General features: G+C 56.0%; 3 protein-coding genes across 3 annotated transcripts in view; 2 read left to right on the plus strand and 1 right to left on the minus strand.

The window, feature by feature from the left end:
* BESB_076070 (uncharacterized protein) overlaps positions 1 to 6,079 on the plus strand; it is a gene marked incomplete at both ends in the record, with an annotated part of 30,965 nt that extends 24,886 nt beyond the window's left edge. The window contains 11 exons of the mRNA XM_029365968.1: positions 473 to 993; positions 1,346 to 1,521; positions 1,902 to 2,037; positions 2,602 to 2,714; positions 3,111 to 3,183; positions 3,422 to 3,559; positions 3,957 to 4,060; positions 4,515 to 4,631; positions 4,938 to 5,037; positions 5,288 to 5,425; positions 5,609 to 6,079. Of these exons, the coding sequence (XP_029217399.1) occupies positions 473 to 993; positions 1,346 to 1,521; positions 1,902 to 2,037; positions 2,602 to 2,714; positions 3,111 to 3,183; positions 3,422 to 3,559; positions 3,957 to 4,060; positions 4,515 to 4,631; positions 4,938 to 5,037; positions 5,288 to 5,425; positions 5,609 to 6,079 (2,087 nt within the window). The remainder of the gene's footprint in view (positions 1 to 472; positions 994 to 1,345; positions 1,522 to 1,901; positions 2,038 to 2,601; positions 2,715 to 3,110; positions 3,184 to 3,421; positions 3,560 to 3,956; positions 4,061 to 4,514; positions 4,632 to 4,937; positions 5,038 to 5,287; positions 5,426 to 5,608) is intronic.
* Positions 6,080 to 10,047: 3,968 nt separating this feature from the next.
* Positions 10,048 to 13,344, plus strand: BESB_076080 (longevity-assurance protein (LAG1) domain-containing protein; the record flags this gene model as incomplete). Its single annotated transcript, XM_029365969.1, has 6 exons — positions 10,048 to 10,227; positions 10,584 to 10,636; positions 11,274 to 11,443; positions 11,979 to 12,216; positions 12,587 to 12,805; positions 13,182 to 13,344. The coding sequence occupies 6 exons, from the start codon at positions 10,048 to 10,050 to the stop codon at positions 13,342 to 13,344; spliced, it is 1,023 nt and encodes a 340-aa protein (XP_029217400.1).
* Positions 13,345 to 15,505: 2,161 nt separating this feature from the next.
* On the minus strand, positions 15,506 to 18,901 carry BESB_076090 (phosphotyrosyl phosphate activator (ptpa) protein; the record flags this gene model as incomplete). Its single annotated transcript, XM_029365970.1, has 6 exons — positions 15,506 to 15,623; positions 15,883 to 15,950; positions 16,248 to 16,322; positions 16,800 to 16,950; positions 17,446 to 17,891; positions 18,152 to 18,901. 6 exons carry the CDS (start codon positions 18,899 to 18,901, stop codon positions 15,506 to 15,508), a joined length of 1,608 nt encoding a protein of 535 aa, XP_029217401.1.
* Positions 18,902 to 20,088: the final 1,187 nt, after the last annotated feature.

The following is a 20,088-nucleotide window of genomic DNA, read 5'->3' on the forward strand; positions in this document are numbered from 1 at the left end:
ATGGACACGTGGTTCTGCCTCCCGCCGGCTCGCGCATGGCGTCCAGTAAAAATCATACATATACATATATATAACCGCCGCTTTCAGCGAGCCTGTGGCTGCTCATCTCTCTGCACAGAAGTTCACATCTCCGCAGGAGATTAGAAGTCGCCTGCTTCTCTGTGCTCTTCTGAAGACGAGCCTGCACGTCGCATAAACGCCTCTGCCGTCGACGCATGCTCAGCTCCTCGCAGCGGCACGGGATGGCACGGGGCGCGCTGGGGGTCGCTGGAGACTTCACGTTCTCTCAGTACCGAGCGCCGCGACTGCGCTAGTACACACGTAGCTGAATACGTGTGTCTGCATCTTTCTATAAAAAGTGTTAAAAAGTATTTCAAAGTGAATAATGAATAGATACGTGGGCGACACCGCGAGGGGCCCCACTGGCTGGGCGTCTGAGATTTTGTCGCCCTCTCTTTTTCCGCGTGTGTAGGTCTGCCTCTCCCGTTCCTGGTCTGCGAAGCGGTTCGTTTGTACCTAAAGTGTCTCTCGTGCCTGTCGGCGTCAGCTGCGTCGGGTTCGCTTCCGGCGGCCTCAGGCGGCCACGCTGCGCCGCGTGCGGAGGCGGCGTCGCTGCACCATCACCATAGCCTCCACCGGATCTGCGCGTTGCTTTTTACCTTCTCGACACCTGCGACGTTCATTTCGCCGCACACGCGCCTCGACCGGGCGACGTGCGAGGCCTACGCGGCTCAGCTCTCGCGGCTGGTGCGCGAGGCGAGCGACGAGGAAGGCGTGAGCCTGCCACTGTGGCTGCCGGTGCTCCCGCAAGTCGCGTGCCGCTCGCAGCATCCGCTGCTCGGCCGCGACGTCTGTCAGGGGCTTCTCGCGAAGCTCATGGCTGCCTTCCCCTGGCGGACGATGTGGGCAGTCGTCAGCCTCGCGAACTCGGTCGCCCGCGAGAAGGAGCGACGCGAGAGCATGCTCCAGACGCTCGAGGCCATCGTCGCCAAGGTCGGCAAGCCGAAGCGCCAGCCCTGAAAGGGACACGCGCCCGCCGAGCCTCTCTCCACTTGCATGTTTGCGCGGCTTCCTTATGCACGTTGCACACCCAGGCCGTCTTTGTATCGGCCCAGCGTTTCGAAACTCAACATTAGATTCGAATGAGGCTGCAAGCTCAGTGCTAAGGAGGTGACCTACCGTCGAGCTACGCGGCAGTCTTTAATCAAGTCTCTCCGTTATTTATGCGTACTGATCCAGGCGGTGAGAGGCAACGATCTAAGTGTATTCCTGCCATGCATGGCGTTTTTCGCGCGTGCGCGTTTTCTGTTCACGGCTTCTGATCTTGCGCTTCGTGTCTTTCCAGGCTGTGGAGATTCAGAGGCAATCCTGTGGCGGGCTCACGCGGAGCGCCGTTCCCGTCCTAGACGTGTACCGCGTCGCGACGGTCTTCGTTCGCGAATTCCACCGCGTGGCGATGGATGAGGCCATACGCAAAGAAGACGCCGCGCATGCAAACCTCAGATATCCTGAGCTCTACGCGTAAGCGGAACGCTCCCGCTCTCCAAGCCGAAGGCATGCAGCTCTAAAACGTAGATACAAATATAAATGCGCATGTCTCTGTCTGTGCGCGTGTGGCTGGAGAGGCGCTCTCACGCACGCCGCCGACGGCTCGCGTGTGTGCGTCTGGCTGTCTCTCTGTCTGTCTGCGGTCAACTAGGCGCCAGAGTCCTCAGATCGTCTCCGTCCAGATGGAGCTTGCGCACGCACCACCCCTGGGAATGTGTAGTCGTGTCTTCGTGGGAGGGAGCGCGCAGGAGGGGGCGGTTCCTCCACTTTTTGCGGGTCTCGTGCTGTGCGAGTTCTGTCTGTGCGTTTAGGCGGGTCGCGTTGTGTGTCTGTGTGCGTTTGTCTCTTTTTAGCATGTTTTCCTCCTCGTTCGGAAGCTTGCCACGCGTCGCCCTGCCCACAGTCGCCAACCTGCGCTTAGCGCCGGGCGAGGTCCGCGACGAGGCCGCCTCGCTCGTGACGGTTGTGTCCCTCTCCCACGAAATGCAGGTTCGCCGCCTCGCGCGACTTATCTTTATGTCCTTTGCGAAGTCGCGAAGAGAGACAGACGCACCTTCGTGCATGCTCACGCGGAGAGGGGGGGGTGCTGGTGCACGCGCTATCGCGTGCGTGCAGGCGGAGAGTCAACCGCCATCTCGCTTCCGCTTGTCTCGGTTTACAGATGTAGGAGCGTTGTTGGAGACGCCGGCGTTGAGTTTCGAACCCGTATTTATGCATAGGCCTGTACCAGTCCTTGCAGGTTTGTGTGAATTCCACGGCAGCGATGCCCATACCGAGCGGTGGAGGCCGCGGGCAGGGCGTCCTCGGTGTCTCGCGCGTGATCTCGCATTCAGATCAGAAAAGCGTCTTTGGAAAAAACGTTGTATGTGTAGGCCTGCTTCAGTCCCTATATTCAGGCAGCTGCTGATATACGTATCCTATAGTGAACATATATATATATATATATATATATTCTATGCATATGTAAATATATATATATATATATATGTACGAGTACGTATGTGTTTGTGTGAGAGACTTCACCTGTTCTGCGGTGGCTGTGTTGCATTTCAGGTTTTCCCGAGCAAGCAGCGCCCCAAGAAGATCACAGTTCTTGGTAGTAACGGCCACGTATATTCGTTCCTTGTCAAAAACGAGAGACACGGCGATCTCAGGAAGGATACACGGTTCGTCTACGCCGCGGAGCCGCTTCTTCCCTCTCTCCTTTGCCTTTTAGAGTGTCAGGTTGAAGCTGCCCCGGTTCGGCGCTTCTTTCCACACGCCGTGCTTCCCTCGCGGCCTTTGTTTGTTTGGTCTGCGCGCGCGTCGTTGTGTCGCTCGCTGCGGTCTTCCCCTCTTCCCCCGGAGCTTTTTCCTTCCGATCCACGGAGGCCCTTCAGAAATCTACGCGCCTGAGAAATGCAAGTCGAGCTGTTGTCCTCTTTCCGGAGAAAAGTATCGTGCTAGAGCCATTTGCAGCGTCCGTCCTTCCGTGTGTGCAGGCAAACAGACGTGACCACAAAGCCCGGCTGTCGTACCGCCGTCATCTGTAACTTTTGCGTGATGTTATACGTTCTTTGCAGGACTATGGACCTCGCGGAGAACGTGAACGCGCTGCTGGCGCACGACCCTGCGTGTCGCGCGAAAAACCTTCGGGTAGGGTTTCCGTCTTTTCCCTAAGCCTTCTTTCGCCGGCGTGGGCTTCTCCTCGTCCCTCTCCGCGCGTCTGTCGTCCTTTCCGCTCCGCTGTTCGGGGGCTGGTCGCCTTTTCGTCGGCGCTGCGTTGCGTTGGCTCGCTGCTCCGGCCGAGGCGCGCCGCTGCGGCTGTTGCGCGCCTGGCTTCGCGGGCGACTGTCGCCATGAATCGGCTGCACTCCTGTCGTTCTCTCTTCAGCTGCGGACGTTCTGCGTCATGGCTCTGAGCGAGGTCTCGGGAATGATTGAGTGGGTCGACGGCATGACGACCTTGCGGCGCTCTGTCTCCTCGCTCTACCAAGAAAGCCTTCCCGACTTTGCGCAGCGCTCCACCGAGGTAGGCCGGCAGGGAGGGGAACTCGCAGACCCGCGAAACTTCGCGCAGACCGGCGGGGGGCGACGGCACGCGGGAGTCGCAAGAGTCTTGTCGGGGGTGTTCGGCTTGGCCTTCCAAGGCCCACAGACGCTCCTTGTGCGCCAAGCGCAGAGCGGGACTCTTTCAAGCTGCGGCGATAGGGGACGGAGTGTGTCTCTCACGCCGGCGCGTCTCCTCTTATTCCTTGAAGCGCATCCAAAGGGCGCGAGCCGCCCAGGAGGAGCTACCTCCCCATATGCATGTACATATACGTTTACATATACTTGTATGTATACTTACATATATATATCTATATGCATATATGTATGAAGGGGTATCTTTCTCTGAAAGTGGTTCGCGTCGGCGTGTGTTTCTGCAGTTCTTCCGAGCGTTTCAACGCGCGCAAGAGAAACGAGACTACGCCGAGTGCTACCGCGTCTTCACGCACCTCGGGCTGGGGCGCTTGCCGCCGGTCATGCAGCGGTACGAGCGCAAGGGTTTTTTGGTTTTACGCACGCGATTTTTCAGGACTTGCTTCTTCGCTTTTTGCGCGTGTGTTGCCGGGATTTAAAGATTGCTTGTTGCGGAGGTGGCGGTCTCCACGGCGAAGTCCCGCGTGATGGCGAGAGCAGCAAATCCGCTAATCGGACTAACTGCGACGTCGCCTAGAAGTGCGCTCGGGGAAGGCGTCTGCATGCGTTCATAGTGAAGCGCGTATTTAGAGTAACAGTCAATATGCACACCCAAGTCATTGGACATACACATACAGTTATATAGATATGCATTTACATATATATGTACATATATCTACCCATATAAATGTATGATGGCGAGGGCGTGCTCTCGGGAGTCCGGTGCTAGGATGCGGTGTTCGGCTTCTCGCCGGTGGAGTCGAGCCGCTGAGTGTCTCGCACGCGCGCTGCTGCGTATGTTTCAGACTATTTTTCAACTGGTTCAATGAAGATCCTGCACGCTGGTATCGCGCGCGACAGAATTACGCCCACACGCTCGCGCTCTGGTCGATCTTCGGTTTCATCATTGGCCTCGGTGACAGGTGAGACAAACCAGACTAAACCGACGTTCCGCCAAGGGAAGGAACGGAGGCGCGCGAGTGTGCATGCGTCATCGAGGCAGCACGCGCTTGGCGTGTCCGCATCAGGGAGAGGGAGAGATCCTGCGCCCCGAAAGCGAAGACGTGTCCCTTTCTGCGTGAGCGGCCGCGGGTGCTTGTATGTTGAAGAAGCTTGCGAAGGGCGAGCCGTTGTCGCGTGGTCTTCCTGATAGGCGGCACTAAGTGAGGCCACTCTCCTAAACGCTTTCTCGCGTCGCCCTCTCGCTGCCTCCAACGCTGGGCCTGCAGGCATGGAGAGAACATTCTCCTCGACACCGCGGACGGCTCGGTGATGCACGTGGACTTTGACTGTCTCCTCGAGAAGGGACGAAGTCTGCCTGTTCCCGAGGTGAGATCAGCGAGCGCAGGCCTTGCCACCGGTCTGCGGCAGTCCGCCTGCGCTTCTGCGCGCGGCGACGAGGGATGCGCCCGGCGTGTCGCGGCTTCCTGGCTGTCTCCTTGACACGTGCCGCGCGGCAGACGCGTTCTCAGCCTGTTTCACGGGGTAAAGGAGTCCTTTCATGCGCAGTGCGGGCAGATGGATGTGTTAGAAAACACGGGTGACCGGGCTCCAGCTGCGTTCTCGCTCGTGTGTTCAGGTCGTCCCGTTCCGGCTCACGCAGAACCTCGTCAGCTGCCTCGGAGCAACAGGCGTCGAGGGGCCGTTCAAAGTCGCGGCCGTCGACGCCATGAGTGTGGCGAAGCAGAACCGCGAAATCCTCATGTCGATTTTGATGGTGAGAATCCGACCGACAGCCTGTGCGGCGGCAGCTCTCTGTGGTCCCAGACGCGAACAGAGTCCGCGAGGGTCTCCCTTCTCTCTCACGCGCGTGGAGGCGGCGAGCGAGCGCGAGAATTCTCGGGGGATTGCAGGACATCGGTATGGCCTTCTGTTTTTCTCGTGTCGTTGCTTTTCTCAGAACTTTGTGCATGATCCGCTGGTTGAGTGGCGGCAGGCTGGCGCGCGGCACGCGCAGCTGCAGCGGAAGGGTGCGTCGAAGGGGGGGGGCAGCTCGTCGCATGCGTCCTCTCTGAAGGAAGGTTGGGAGCAGATTGCGTACGAGAGCTTGGTGGAGATTGACTACAAGCTCCGAGGCGGCGTGGGCGGCACCGTGCGGCCGCTGCCTTCGCACTTCCCGGCGGGCGTCGCGGCTGCCGCGGAGCGCGGCGACTCCGGCGCGCGTAGGGGCGACGCACGCGACCGCGGTGAGAGCTCTGCGGGAAAGAAAACCAAGCGAAAGGAAGCGAAAGACGAGACAGCAGACGAGCTGCTCGGCGCAGGGGCCTCCTCGTCGCTTCCCGTGCGAGAGCAGGTCGAGGCCGTCATCCAGTCTGCGATGCGCCTTCAGAGTCTCGCGCGGATGTATGTCGGCTGGGTGCCGTGGCTCTAAGCCAACAAAAAGCCGGTGCGCTTCTCTCTGCACTGCATCTGCGTGAAACGCCCAAGCTATCTACGTCGCATACATATACCTACATGCATATATACATATATATACAAAGTCATATATATATATGTATATGTGTTGCAGTGCTCTCATGTGGCTTGGGGTCTACCTGGGTTAGCTGTGAGGTGGTGCGGCCGCGCTCGTATTCGCAAGCGTTTGATCTCAATTGTTGAGGCAGCTGAAGGCTGGAGCCTGCGCGTGAGGTTCAGGGTCGGTGCGTGTGTCTTCGCGCGGCGCTCTGTGCTTCGCATGCCACGGGTGGAGGAGGGCAGTGAGACGTAGCTCGCTTGCTGTGCACAAACCGGAAGGCGAGCGAAGCCGAAAGAGACAACGGGTCCCCGTATGGATACAGAAGCATGAACACACACTCACATAAGCGGCGACTCCTGGTCAACGGGGCGTCACAGACTCCCCAAAGGCGCTGCACATCTCAAAGCTGCGCGCATCTCACGCGGTGTGTGGAGGACGAAGCGAGCGCCGTCCGCATTGAGAGCCGGTCGACAGTGACGCTGTGCCGTGGGGGGGGTGGAGGCCTTCCACGAGCTGGACTGATTGCACTTTGTTCCCGCCTGAAAGCTCTGCTCAACAGCTCACACTGGCTCGTGCAGACTCGTGAAGCAGGGAGCAAATGAAAATACCTCCAGGTTTACTAAAGGTAGAGTAGAAGATATGCAATACAGTCAGAATGCAACCAACGAAAGGTAACCTAATGTGCAATACAGATGATGGTTTTCATGTTACATCAGACTTATATTATTGATCATGCATTCGGCAATGGAGTATTCATCCTAACTGGTATACAATTCAGCCATGTTATTGTTGGAGCTCTCTTTGTATTTTTCACTGAAAGTATCTATAGTTTTTTACTGACTCACTTGCCTACAACTTTTATAATGTCAAAAAATTCTAATGTTATGTTGCGCGCCGTTTACATTGTACTGCATCGAGTAGGGATTTTTTCCAGACGAGAGCCCCTCAGGTAGATCCCGTCGCTCTCCCGCGGCATGTCCGCGGCTACGCTGCGCGGTTCTCAATCTCCGTCATCGCCACCGTCACACAACACGAATATCTCTCTATATGTAGGTATATATACGCTACACGTACGTATACAAATACATACATACACATACTCGCATTGTATGCGCGCACGCGTATGCGCTGCGGATATAACTGTGTTCAGGTGCATGCACTTGCTCCGATGGGTCGCAGCAGTGGGAGTGGCGAACACATGTCCCCAGGCACTCGCTACGTTTTTTTGGCACGTGGATATTTTGCGTCGGTTACCTTGGCACACATACACACAGTTCTCTAATTGCGGAAGGCGCTTGATTTGAGACACCAGTGTTCTTCTCACGTCTCAGAAAGTTTCGTCGCTGTACCTATCTACTTCAAATGCCTCATCAGACAGGCTTGGTTGCATCTCTTTTCGAATTCTAGCACAACTCAAACCAGGCCCGAACCGTGGGGAGTCCAGCGAACGTTCGTGGAAGTGTGCCAACTCCTCTCAGGGCTTAAGCCTGGAAAGAGACAGACAGGGCGGCGCTCCTCTGCCTCAGGTTTCTTTCGGTGAATTGGGAGGAAGTCCGCGTGCGCTGCGTTGCGCAGGTGGCAGCTAACCAACGCATAGGCAGAGGCTCCACATATGGCAAAGAAGAACGACAAACAGCATGAGGCCCTGGCGCGGGATGGTGCAGCAGTAGAGTCGACACACGCGGGGGGCATTTACCCTTAGATACGAATGCATAGGTATACTTGGCACTCCCTGTTTGCTCTGATGCACCTGCACGGATGGCGAGACCCCAAGGAATCAAGATGCAGGAACCGAACGCGTCTCTGTTGAGAAAAGTATCAGCGGGAGAAAGTGACGTGTGCGCCGATACAACCGGATACTTTTGGCGTATCGCCAGTAGATCCTATCAAAAGCCGGTGACTCAGATACCTGAGGCATGCGTGTGTGTGGGCCTGTTTGGACTGATAGAGCTCTGGACCGACAGGGGTCTTGACATCTCTTTCCTCTCTATTAGCGGAGGTTTGAGGTTTGTGACAGAGTGCATATGGTTAGCGTACACTGTGAGGCGATGGCATGTGTGCTACGCGGCCGTGGCGTTCACAGTCACGGCAGAGCACAAGAATTCTCTCTCTCGACTAGCAATGCATTGAGCGCGCTGTCTTCGCTCCGCAAGTGCGGATCTCGTAGAGCCTTCGAAGCTCGCTTTTCCGCTAGACTTTCGTTCAGGCACTAGGGCGAGAGACCGCAAGCTGCGACTCACCTTTGGAAGTCGCTGCCTTTGCTGCTAGTCTTTCTGTCCCTTCCTGCCTGTCTCAGCATTTCCTTCGCTCGCGTATGGCCCTTTCGCGTGCTTTGTTCCTCCTGAAAAACCCGAGTTGCGCTCATTCGAGGCCGCTGCAGTCGTCCGCCGTCGCTCGACTTCGTACACACACCCAGTCAATCACGCGTATCGCCCAACGGCGGAGAATAATCTCTCTACGGTGTGGAGACGTATGTGAGTCGCCACTGCCGCTGTCTTCTCTTTTTTAGGCCCCTTTTCCAGCAGAGGCCAGCGTTTCTCATGCGAGGCTCGCCGTTGTGCCTCTCTGTGATTCTTCACGCGCGTGCCCGCCTCCGTTAGTCGGGCAGTTCGTGGTGTGTTACTCCACCGCTCGCCCAACGTTTTCTCCAGAGGTTCCCTGGGGCAGGAACGGCGAGAGAAAAGAAGCGAGCCCGGAGGACGTGAGGCTGCCTGCGTCTTCTCTCTACCGTTTTCACAGGCCCCCTCCCGCGTTTGGCTCTTTGCTTCCCGGTCAATTCTCTTTACTCGTTAGCGCGTTTTCTGTCGAGAACTCAAACTCTTGGCGGTGTGTTACCCCCTGCTTCCAAGCAGCCGTCCCCCGCGTCTTTTCTACGCGCTGTACCCCGTTGCTCTCTACTGTAGACAAGCGGCTTTCGCCGAAGCGGGAAAGCTCTATACGCGGAGAACCGAGAAAAACAGTCTAGTGTATGTACACCTGCTCCTCTCGCTTTCACTCACATCTCCGTGGCCTGTTTTTCATTCTGCGAGTTTATTTGGCTGTGCATCTTCCTTCTCTCTTCGCCCCCGTCCTTCGGCCGGTTGTTGTGCCTCCCTGAGTCCGGCTGTATGTTTTCGGGTTTGTCTAACGCGGAAATAGAGCGAGCAAAGAAGGCGGGAAACGGCGCAGCTGAAGTGTAGCGTGTCGTATGTCTTCGTTACTCATTTCAGAACGAGTCCGATTTTCGAGTGTCGCCGCGCACTTGTGTGCATCTGCACAGTTTCGTCTGCGCATCGCCTCGATCCAGGCCACCTTTCCGTCGCTGCGATCGTCTCCCAGCTTTTTCTTTGTTTTCCTCTCTTCTCTCGACGTCGAGAAGCTTAGAGCTTTGGCGAACACGCGTTTGAACTGTGGAGAAGCAGTCGCTTGCTTGCTGCAGCTCCCGCGCTGACGGCAGCTTCCCGTCTGCATCTCGCCCCTTCTTCCTGCCTCCGCGATTGTAGGCTCCACTCAGGAGCCGCGCCGCGCCCAGCGTTTGTTTTGTTTCTTCTCTCAGTGCTGCGTCCGCCCAGGGTCTCGCTGACCAGCGCACGTCCTAGAAGAGAATCGACTGGAGTTAGTCCTGCAAAAAGCGGTGTCTTTCGCCCCCCTTTGGAGAGCTTCCTCGCCTCCCCTTGTTTCGATTTTCAGTTTTTTCGAATTTGAAGCGTCCTCCACGTGTGGGCGCCTCTTCAACGTCTCTGTTTTTCGTCTTCTCCGCATCTCTCCTGCTGCCTTCTGGAGCCCGAACGGTCTCCGTCGCGGCCTGTCTTCTTGTCTGTCAAGCTGTTTTTTCTCACTCGAGTCTGGTGCTCTGTTTGTTTTCCGCGGTGACGCGGCTTCGTCTCTGTTTCCGTCTTGCCAAGATGAAGCTCGATCCTTTCTTTACGCTGCTCCTCGCGGCGATTGTGACTTGGTCGGTGTATCATTTTTACTACATCAAAGACCGCGTCGCGGATCGCCAGCGACGATTCGAGGCCTACCCCAAAACCTTTGACGTCGTGTTCAGCTCGACTGTCATCGCCGCAGCATGCCTCCTGATCCAGGTAAGAATCCCTGTTGAAAACAGCGCAACGAAATATATAAAAATACATGTCTTGTCTTTCATCTGTGTGTGTAGACACCGGTTCCTACCTGTGTTTTCCCGCGCATGTGCGCAGAAGAAGGGGTTCCTTCTTTTCTTCTTTCGAGTGCCGTGGGCATGCCCTAGCCGTCGGGTTCTCTCTCTGTTTTGCGTCGCGCATCTTCACTCTGCCTCTTTTTCTTTTCGACCTTACCCTGTAGTCACCTTTTTCCCCCTTGCTCTCCTATTCCTGCTCTCTCCCTTCTTCAAGCTTTGAGTTCCTCCAGTTTCTTCTTCTTCAAACTAGCCAGGATCCTCCTATACGTGTGCCTCCTTCAGAGCGTCGGTCGACGGGTCCTTCAGCCGGTCGCGGAGCGCATGTTGCCGCACAAGTGAGCAAAAAGTGTGGAAGCCTGTTTGATTTCCGTGGCCTCCGCCTCTCCTTCTTCGCGCACTCCCTTTGCTTCTCTGGCCCTCTGTCCTCGCCTTCGTGCTCGCATTTTTTCCGCCTTTTGTCTATTTTTCTGTGGCTCTCGAGCCTGCTCTTCTGCCTCGCCGCTACCCGACGCCTTTCGTTATCTGCGATTCCCGGCGGTCGCCTGGCTCCTCGGGCACTCTGCGTGTCTCTTCTGTCCTTTGTGATCCTCGTCTGTTACGCTGTGGCATGTCTGTTTTATGTCGATTTCAAAGGTCCGCAGCCTGAGCGTCAGCTCGTCAGCAGGCTGATGGCCAAGGCGACGCAGAGGGGACGCCTCTCTGCGCAGGTGCACGTAGATGCCGCCGGTCTACACCTTCTTCGTCCCCCTTGCTTCTCGTCGTACTCCTCTCTCAGCGCGGTTCCGCTGCTCTGCCTCGAGCTTTCTGCTACTCTTCCATGCATATCCCTGTATTGTATTATTTACATATATATACGTATATGTCGATATGTACGTATGTATGTGCATGTCTATATTCCTAGGTGTAGAGTGTGTTCACACGAATTGTCAGCGCGCGCGTCGCGAGCTTTTCCTTTTTCTTTGTTCTCTGCAGCCGCTGGTCGCGGCAGGTATTCGCATTGAAGCAGCGCCGCTTCTCGGAGATGGCATTCAAGGCGGTTTACTTCCTCGCGATCGCCTTCTTCGCCTTCTACTACCTCCACAACGAAACCTGGTGGCCGCGTCTGCTCGGCGGCAAGGGCAACGAAGATGCGCTTTTTAATGGTATAGCTGTCGCTAAATTTGCTTGTTCGCGGCCTACTCTGCACTGCTTCGTTTGAATTCTACTCAAATATATCCGTGTATATGTGTATATATCCAAATAGATGCACGCGTGCTTCTCGTTGCTGTCTGATGGCTCCCGTCGCGCCGCAGCCAGAGTCCGACCTTTCTGTTGAAGGTCGGCGGTGTCGTGTGTCCTGGCGGCGATTCGGTATACGGAATTCTTTTAGAAAGTGTTTTGTTCCACTAAAGTGTCGCACTGAACCGACTGCCTGGCTATGGCTTTCTGTGAGTCTGGAGGATACGGTAACTGTTTTGTACCCATATATATTGGTGAGACCGGTAGCATCATCATAGATGCGCAGCTGGACATAAATTATGGTTGTTTTTGTTATATTGGTATATGGTATTGAATTGGAGATGTTGGCTGTCCAGCCTGCGCAGCGAGACTTTGAAGTTCGAGTGCACTCTGAAGCACAATTTTCGCGCATTTCCGCATGCGTCTGGCTTTTCTTTCTTCTCTTTGTTTCTGTTTCAGATTACCCGAACCAGGAGTCGCACCCGTTCACACACATCTACTTCTACATTTCCGCGGGCTACCATCTGGCGTGCTTTGTGTCTCTGCTGCTGTCGCCCAAGCTGCCAGACTTCTTCGAGACGCTGCTGCCCTGCGTCTGCGCGATGCTGCTCATCTTCTTCTCCTACCTTGGCAACTTCCTCAGAGTTGGCTCCATCATTCTTTTCTGCCACGACTTCTGCGACATCTTCTCCTGCGGGTGAGGCGCAAGCGCCTTTTCAAATCGGTGAAGCCCGTCAGCTGGCCCCCCGGGGCCTGTCCCTCTCTCGACATACGCATATATATATACGTACATATATACTTATTATTCATTTATATTAATCTGTGCATGTATGTGCATACGCATTTATGAATCTGTATATTTATTTATATATACTTCTATGTATACCTGTGTATGTGTGCGGTGGAGGTGCATGCAGGGGCTGGCAGACGCGCGCGACCTGTGGATTTTTTCCCTCGTGAAGAAGTATAGCGAGGCAGGGGTGAGGGTTCTTCGAATGTGAATTTAGTTGTTTTTCCCTGCATTATTGGTCGATGGAATGTGTGGATTCGTGCTGCGCGGCATTCAGGTGCAAAGTCTTCGTGGACACGCGCCACAAGGCTGTGACGTTTTCGCTCTTTGCCTGCCTCGTGGGCGCGTGGGGGTACCTCCGCCTCTTTGCGTTCCCCGCCGCGGCGCTTTTCCCGATCTTCACTAACGTGAAAAACATGAAGGCCACTGCGGAGGGAGAAGACTGGGGATTCTTCGTCTTCCTCCTCCTCACGCTCTTCGTCATGAACATCTACTGGTAGGCCGGCAAAAGTGCGTTGCACGGATGTGGCCTTATACCTGCCCACATGTGTCTGTATGTATATTTTTTGTATATGTATGCACACAACTGTAGTTTGCATAGGTGTTTTTTGCAGAGGTAACGCATGCATCCTACGGTTCAGCGGACTACAGCTCCGAGCGCCTCATCTGGTCGCCCAGGTCGAACGGCCATGCGCACGCGTATTTATATAAGTGCATATATATACATATGCTTGTACGTATATACATATTCATGTATTTGTATTTACATATATGTATATCTTTGCGTTTATGAGTTCGTGTCCATTTTGGTGTGTGTTTGTTTTCTTCCGTTGCGTGAGTTTTTGGGCGAGTTTCTGGTGTTCTGAGCGCAGGTTCGGCTTGATGCTGAAGATGTGTTTGCACTTCTTCACAAGCGGCCAGATGTCGGATTTGCATTCGCCGGAAGTGGCGGAGGAGCCTGCAGAGCCTGAGCGTCGCAAGAGTGCGAGGCTGGCCTCGAACAGCGCCAAGAAGTCCGACAAAAAGAGTCTGTGAGGACGCGGGGAGCGCAGACCTTGAACCCTAGTCGAGGGCGAAGGGCGCGGGCGGTCCCCACCCTCCCCCCGTCCCCGCCCACTCGTGGGCTTCGGGTGAGATCTTGGTTTTTTCCTGTGCAAGGGCGGAGCCTCGTGAGAGGGGCTGTCGCTGGAGGGCGGAGTGTGGCGCGCAGGAGGAGGCGAGCAGGCGCGTGCCCCGCGCAGTCGGCCTCCCGTTTTTCTTCTGATCTTCGGCTTCGAAGGCGACTTGAGCGCAGGCGTGCAGCGTTGCTCAGGCACGCCCACGGGCGCCGAGAGGAGAGGCGCTCGGTGTCGGAAGCGGCGTCGTGGCAAGGCAGGAAAGGGGGATGCGAGAGGCTGCCTTTCCTCTAGTTTTTGTTTGGCTTTCTCGTCTGCCTTGCGCGAAAGTAGACCCCCGGCAAACGCCCGCGGTATCGAGGGAGCCTCTTGGATGAACATCGAACCCACACAGGGAGGCACGCGCGCGAGAGAGACAGAAGACGCTCTTGTTGCGCCGGCTGGCCTTCTGCTCACGCCTTACTTCGTCAGACGTGCCACGGGAATACAGAATATTTTTCGTGAACCGTAAAACGCGTATTCTTTTTGATATCCCCGAGCACTAAGGTGACTCGAAACACTCAATCCCTGCTTTGCGCCACTCCGCCGTGCCCCCCCCCCCCTCCCCGCCCCTCCCCCCCACGGTCCCCTCCAGCGGCCGCGAGCTCACAAACGCGACGATCTATCCGTCAATGTACACATATATAAAGATTTGCATAGATACACATGTACGCGTCTAGAGATAGATTGTCTCCATCGCCAGGGGTCCTTGTGATGGCCTCTTCAAACGGAGATCTGCGGGAAGCAGATCCGCAAATCAGTCTTTCCGCTCCTGAACCGCGCCTCGCGACCTGACCTGCATGCCGTTTCAACTACACCAACACAGAGGCTTGTGCCAATATATATATATATATATATATATATATATATATATATATATATATATATATATATATATATATATATATATAACTGCATTTGCATAGATATATGCGCCTATACAGTTCTAGCTCATAGACACGCGGATCTGCATAACCGGAGTAGACGGGAAAGCCTCGTTAATTGTCGCCGGCCTGCCCTCATCGTCGCGCCTCTACCAGGTAGATCTCGAGTCTTCGCTTGCCTCCTTCCGCGTAGGAACGCGTGAACCCTCACACGTCGGATGTGCTCACACGTTTAATCTTTCTCCTTTGCATTCGCTCTTGCTCGTAGACAGATTATGGCATACGCTTCGAAATAGCCGCACGTTTGCAATCCTGCATGCATCTGCGACGTGTCCACGCCGCGACTCGTAGCCATGACTGAGCAAAAAAGCTAGCGTCCGTTTCTGAGACTTGGTCGCAAAGGTATGAGGAGCAAAGGCGAGTGCGCGGACGATGGGTGGCCTGTCGGAAGAGACGGGAATTCTCTCGGTTTCTTCTCTGCTGCTACGTCTCGCCGCCAGGGTCTATGCCCTTACGCCGAGACGAAGGATCCTAAAGAGGCGAGGACTGAACCACACACATGCAGACTCAGTTCGTACAGCGCGCGAAGCAGCTAGTTCTCTCTGAGAGTCGCTTGCCTCGTTATACTTACAAGCAGGCTCTGCAGGATACGAGTAGAAACACTTCGGCATTTGCCGCGGAAGCGGAACTGGCGAGGGCTCGCTCCAGCTGCAGTGTGTCTCTGAGAAGCCTCTCCTTCGCTTCATGTGCCTTTCATGTCTGTGTGTCACTGTCCTCCGCCGCGGGAGCCCGCAAGCAAACTTCACGGCTGCGACGTTGAGCGACTGTTTGACTCGACGCGAATCGAGTGCGGCGCCAGGCGCCCATCATCGTTGTGCAACGACCAGGCTGCGCTGCGGCACAGCCGGGGGCAACTGCAACTAGGAAACCACGGTTATAAGAGGAATTTAGAGGAAGAAAACCTAAACCGGAAAAAGCATCATGCTGAGTCAGAGTCTAATGGGGGGGTCACAAAAGAGCTGGGAAAAAAGGACGGCAAGAAAAAGACAAACGCAAAGATGCAGGATACTGGCGTTGCAACTTTCAAAAAAGCACGTGCGCCCAGAAAGCTTCGTTTTTTCTGTTTTTCGCCTTCAGACATTCTCTTCAAGCCGCCGCTCAAGGCGTCCGCGTCGGAAAAGGGAAGTAGGACCCAAACAGGAAATGCTGCGCAGTCGGGAACTTGTTCAAAACTTCGCCCTCGTACATCTTCAGCAGGCCGCTGTGGATTTTCCGCCTGAAAAGAGGACACCTCACGCGTCTTGTGGTTCAGAAACTCGCTTCAACCTAGACGGCACGCGAGAACGTGATACGGAATAAAAAAACGGAAATTTGAACTCCCTCCTCCACTACGAAGACCGCCCTCCTCACCACTCGCAAAATTCTCTCCCATCGTTGCAAAAAAGTGAACGCGCTCCTGCCCCGCCGCTACACTCGCTGAGCGGCTTCAGTATCTAACGTGAGTTAAATTTTTCGATGAAAAAAAGGGGACCTACCAGGTGCTCACGCCGGAGATATCGTAGAGCATCGGCGCACACTCGGAGAAGGGCACGCCACGCTTCGTCTGGGGAACAGAGACACGCAAAAAATACATGAAAAATGCGGAAAAAAAGATTCCACCGAGGAAAAGCTCCAGCCGCTCTCCGGCTAGCGGAAGCACTCGCATAGTGCGCGACGCAGAAGAGACTCGCAGCCTCCCGACTGCGCAGCTTTTTCATACGCGGCCGCATAAGATGAAAGAATGACAGAGAGAATCCATGCAGCAGAGAGGCGAAAAGGAGGAAAAAGAAAGAAGAAAACTCCGCGCCACCAGGGTATGAGAAGGAGCGACGACGCGCGCCGCGAACGCTCACAAGCTCACCTCGGTGATATAAAGAATCGAGGAGAAATAGAGATTTGTCGGAGCAAACTCTTTGACGATTCCTGCATCTGTGACCTGCAAGAAAAAACCAAAGCAATACAGAACGCCTCTTTCTTTCTCCCTACTTCTGCGCCTCTTCGCCGAGATAAAAACCAGAAGACCCTAGGCTCTTCTACGTCGATTGCCTCCTGCGGCCTCCTCGCCTCGCCTGTTTCTTTCAGTTCCCGCGCTCTTCGCCTGGCGGTACTCTAGACAAAACAAGGGGCTCAGCAGCTCGCAGACACACCGCTCACGCGCGTTACAAAAGCGCGAGCGTAATAACGACAGCCCCTCGCGAGGGCATCAACAGGCATGCGCTTCCATGAGCCTGTCACGGAAAAAACATGCAGAGGTAGACATTCTCGCGGAATTTCCAATGCCGAAGTGAAAGTGCCAAACCTCGAACCCTTCCTCGTCTCCGGACAGGCGGGCCGACACCGAGAGAGAGAGAGCGAAAGATAAAAACGTAGCAAAGGGCGCGCGAAACTCGCGCGAGAGGCTTTGTCTCTTCACCTGAGCAGGCAGAATGAAGTGGTTGTGAACGAGTTGCGCAGAGCCGAAGAGAAAGGGAAGAAAGTGGAAATCATCCAAACCCCACGCGCCTCGACTGCCTGCGGGCTCCAGCGAATACGTCTTCTGCAGCGCGTGGCAGACCTCGATGTATCTAAGAACGCAGAGGACACAAATCGCCTTCTCACTCTCACGACTCGCCGCGCTGCGCCCGCGTCCTCGCATGCGCGCCACTGCCCCCCGCCGCCACACGCGGCGCCTCGCGCCTCAAGGCCCCGCCTGCGATTCTGCGCCTCTGTCTACGGAACTGCGGAGAAACCGCCTCCGCTGGAGGCAGTTGAGAAAGCGAAAGCGCGGGCACTCGGCAGCCGCATTGCACTAGAGGACGCTCTCCCGAGGGCGCTTTAGGACATACAGGCAGGCCGCTCACACACGCGAGCCGCGCAGCACGCATACATATACATACACATATACAGATATATATATATATATATATATATATACAACCATAAACTATATATGCATATTTGTGTCTATCGGAGGAATGTATATATATGCGCAGATACAGCGGCAAGGAGTTTGCCAGGAGGCCGCAGGCGTGGCATGCTGGTGCAACGACACAAGAAAGTTCGTCGCTCCGCGCGCTTACTGCGAAAAGACGAGGAGGACGACAGCCGCGTCGTCGGTGAGTCCTGTGAGGACGCCGGCCTCGAAGAGAATGAAGAGGAACACGGCGAATGAGACTTCGTGACCCGTCCCGTAGTCCAGACGGCGGCCGTCGCCGAATGCGCGGCAGAGACAGTCTGTCAGCTCGTTAATCAGCGTCTCTCTCCACGACGCCGCGGCATCGCTCTTCTTCGCGTCCGCCGGCGATGCGGAGGAAAGCGACGCTGTGGACTGCCCGGGAGAAGAAGCTTCAGAAAGAGAGGAACCCTGAGAGGGAGAGGAAGGCTGAGAGGGATAAGAAGCCGCTGGAGGCGAAGACTCGGAACTTGCGTTTTCTTCTTCCTCCGGGATCGGCTCGACGGGCGCGGGGCCGGAGGGCGGCGGGCGCGGCCTCGCCGGCACGAGGGGCTCCAGGAGATTTCTGCACCGCTGAAATAAAAAAGGAGAAAAATGATACAGAATGCACCACAGCGCGGTGGCAGACGCGGCAGGCCTCAACTGACGCAGTGCAGGACAGGCTGAGACATGCGGAGAGGCACAATTATCCTCAGCAGGCGCACAGAAAACCACACAGCTCATCCGTGCAGCACACTCGTGGAGACGGAGAGCGAACCGACGCGACAAGAGAAGAGAGACGCACGGAAAGCGATGAAAAATAAAACAAAGCATTCAAAAACGAGGGCAGCTACCTCGTTCAGGCGCTGGAGCCACGTTCGGAAGGCCCGGTTGCCGAACCGCATCGGCTGCTCGACTGGAGGGATGTCTTGAATCCAGGCCTTCAGTGTCAACAGGATCTTCAGAAGGAGAAGGACATTCTCGCTGACGTCGAGGCCCTTCCCGACTCTTTCGTTCTCCTGGACGCCCAGCTCGACGATTCTGAGTGCCTCTGCTGCGATGCGCCTGCGCGTCTCCTCCTCGTCCTCTGTCTCTCTGTCTCTGCGGCTCGTCTCCTCGCCCTGCGCCGCGGCATCGTCGCTGGGCGCGGAATCGGGGCTTGCGCCCGCGACCGCCTGTTTGTCACTGACGGCGGCGGAGAGGCGCTTGAGGAAGGCGACGTAGTTCCGGTAGCTCGGGCTCGCGATCCAGGCGCTCAACTCCTGCAGCGAATGCACTTCCTTCGCGCAAGCCCGGAACGTCTCCTTCGCCGCAACCGGCTTCTCGTCCTCCCGAGTGGGCGTCGGCGAGAAGGCCGCAAGCCCTCTCGAAGCGCCAGCGTGCAGCGAAGGCGCGGGCGGGCGAAAGAGAGAAGAAGTCGCCCATGGAGCCACGCAGCAGACGCCGCCGGGGATCGACGCAGGCCGCGCTTGCGGAGCCGAAAACGCAGACGGAGGCGGCGGATAAAACACCGGAGGAGGCGACGAGGAAGAAGAAGAGGAAGGGCAAGAAGAAGGAGAAGGATTAGAGGGAGAGGGAGAGGGCGAGTGTGTGTCGGTTGGCATTGTGACGGAGCAGCGTTGGTTTCTGCGAGTAGACAAAAAAAGACTGCGAGGCACGACCTTCTCGTGCGGAGAGGCGGAGACTCGCCCTGAGGCCTGGGCGGCGGAGGATGAATATGAAGCACGAAACAGACCCCGAAGAAGGAAGCAAGCGGCAGCGCGAACTCAAGGGCAAAGCCCGAAGGCAGAGGCCGCGCAGGTGATGAAGACCTGCTTTCGCGCTTGAGCGTGCCGACTTGGGTCTGCGAAAAAGCAAGCCGTGGAGTTGCTCAAAAGACCTCACAGGGGTCGGCGACTCGCGCTACCCGATCAGAACTGGATGGGCGAAGAAGAAAAAGTCTTCAAGCCGCGCTGTCAGGCCTCCACTCTCGGCGCCACGCACGCGCGCAAAACGATGCACTTCGCGGACGCTGGGAAGCTCAGGCGCAGGGATCACCTAGTCACAGCCACGCTCTCTCGACAACAAAAAAGACGAACCGATGCAAGGAAGCGAGAAAAAAAAAGTGTTTCGGAGAGAGAGTGGGAGAGAGGAGCGAGAGAAGCGGGAGGACGAACGAGTGACCCGGGGGACAACGAAACAGCGAAAAGGGAAGCATGCGCTGCCCGCCTCCGTGCGCGCCGCATGTCGGTACGCTGTGTCTTGAGGCTGTCTCTGATTTGAAGAAGAGGCAACGAACCACGACAAACTTAAAGTCCTGTCAAGCTATGAAGGACGTCTCGTAGACATCTCATATGTGGCGACATGTGCGCGTTTTGAGCGAGTCCGCGGCGCCCGCATCTGGGAGAAGCTCGGTCGGAGTAGCTCCCGGTGTAGATACGCTCTTCAACTAACGAAGGATGCTTCGCGCGACTCGGCTCTTTCTCTTCGTTCTCTTGAGAGAGACATCAGACACGTCAGAAGGGAAAGCGTGAAGAAGAGGATAGCCTCAATTCTCTCGTTAGCGGCCTTTCGCCTCGCGGCGTGCGACTGCGTCGCCGCTGTTTTCTCTCCCGCGCGCCTCGCGCAGAGAAGACGTACCGTCTCTTCGCTTTCTCTCGCCTGGCTTCCTCGTCTCGTTTTCCACTTTATCGGTCTTTGTTCTCGTCGGTTTCTGCCCTTTTTACCAGCCTGTTTGGCTGCTCTCGAGTTTTTTCTTCGTTTTGTCTTGCCGGCCTCGCTAGCGCGCCGCCCGCTTCTCACCGGGGAGAGA

The sequence above is a fragment of the Besnoitia besnoiti genome, chromosome VII (genome assembly GCF_002563875.1).
Source record: "Besnoitia besnoiti strain Bb-Ger1 chromosome VII, whole genome shotgun sequence".
Classification (NCBI taxonomy): domain Eukaryota; phylum Apicomplexa; class Conoidasida; order Eucoccidiorida; family Sarcocystidae; genus Besnoitia; species Besnoitia besnoiti.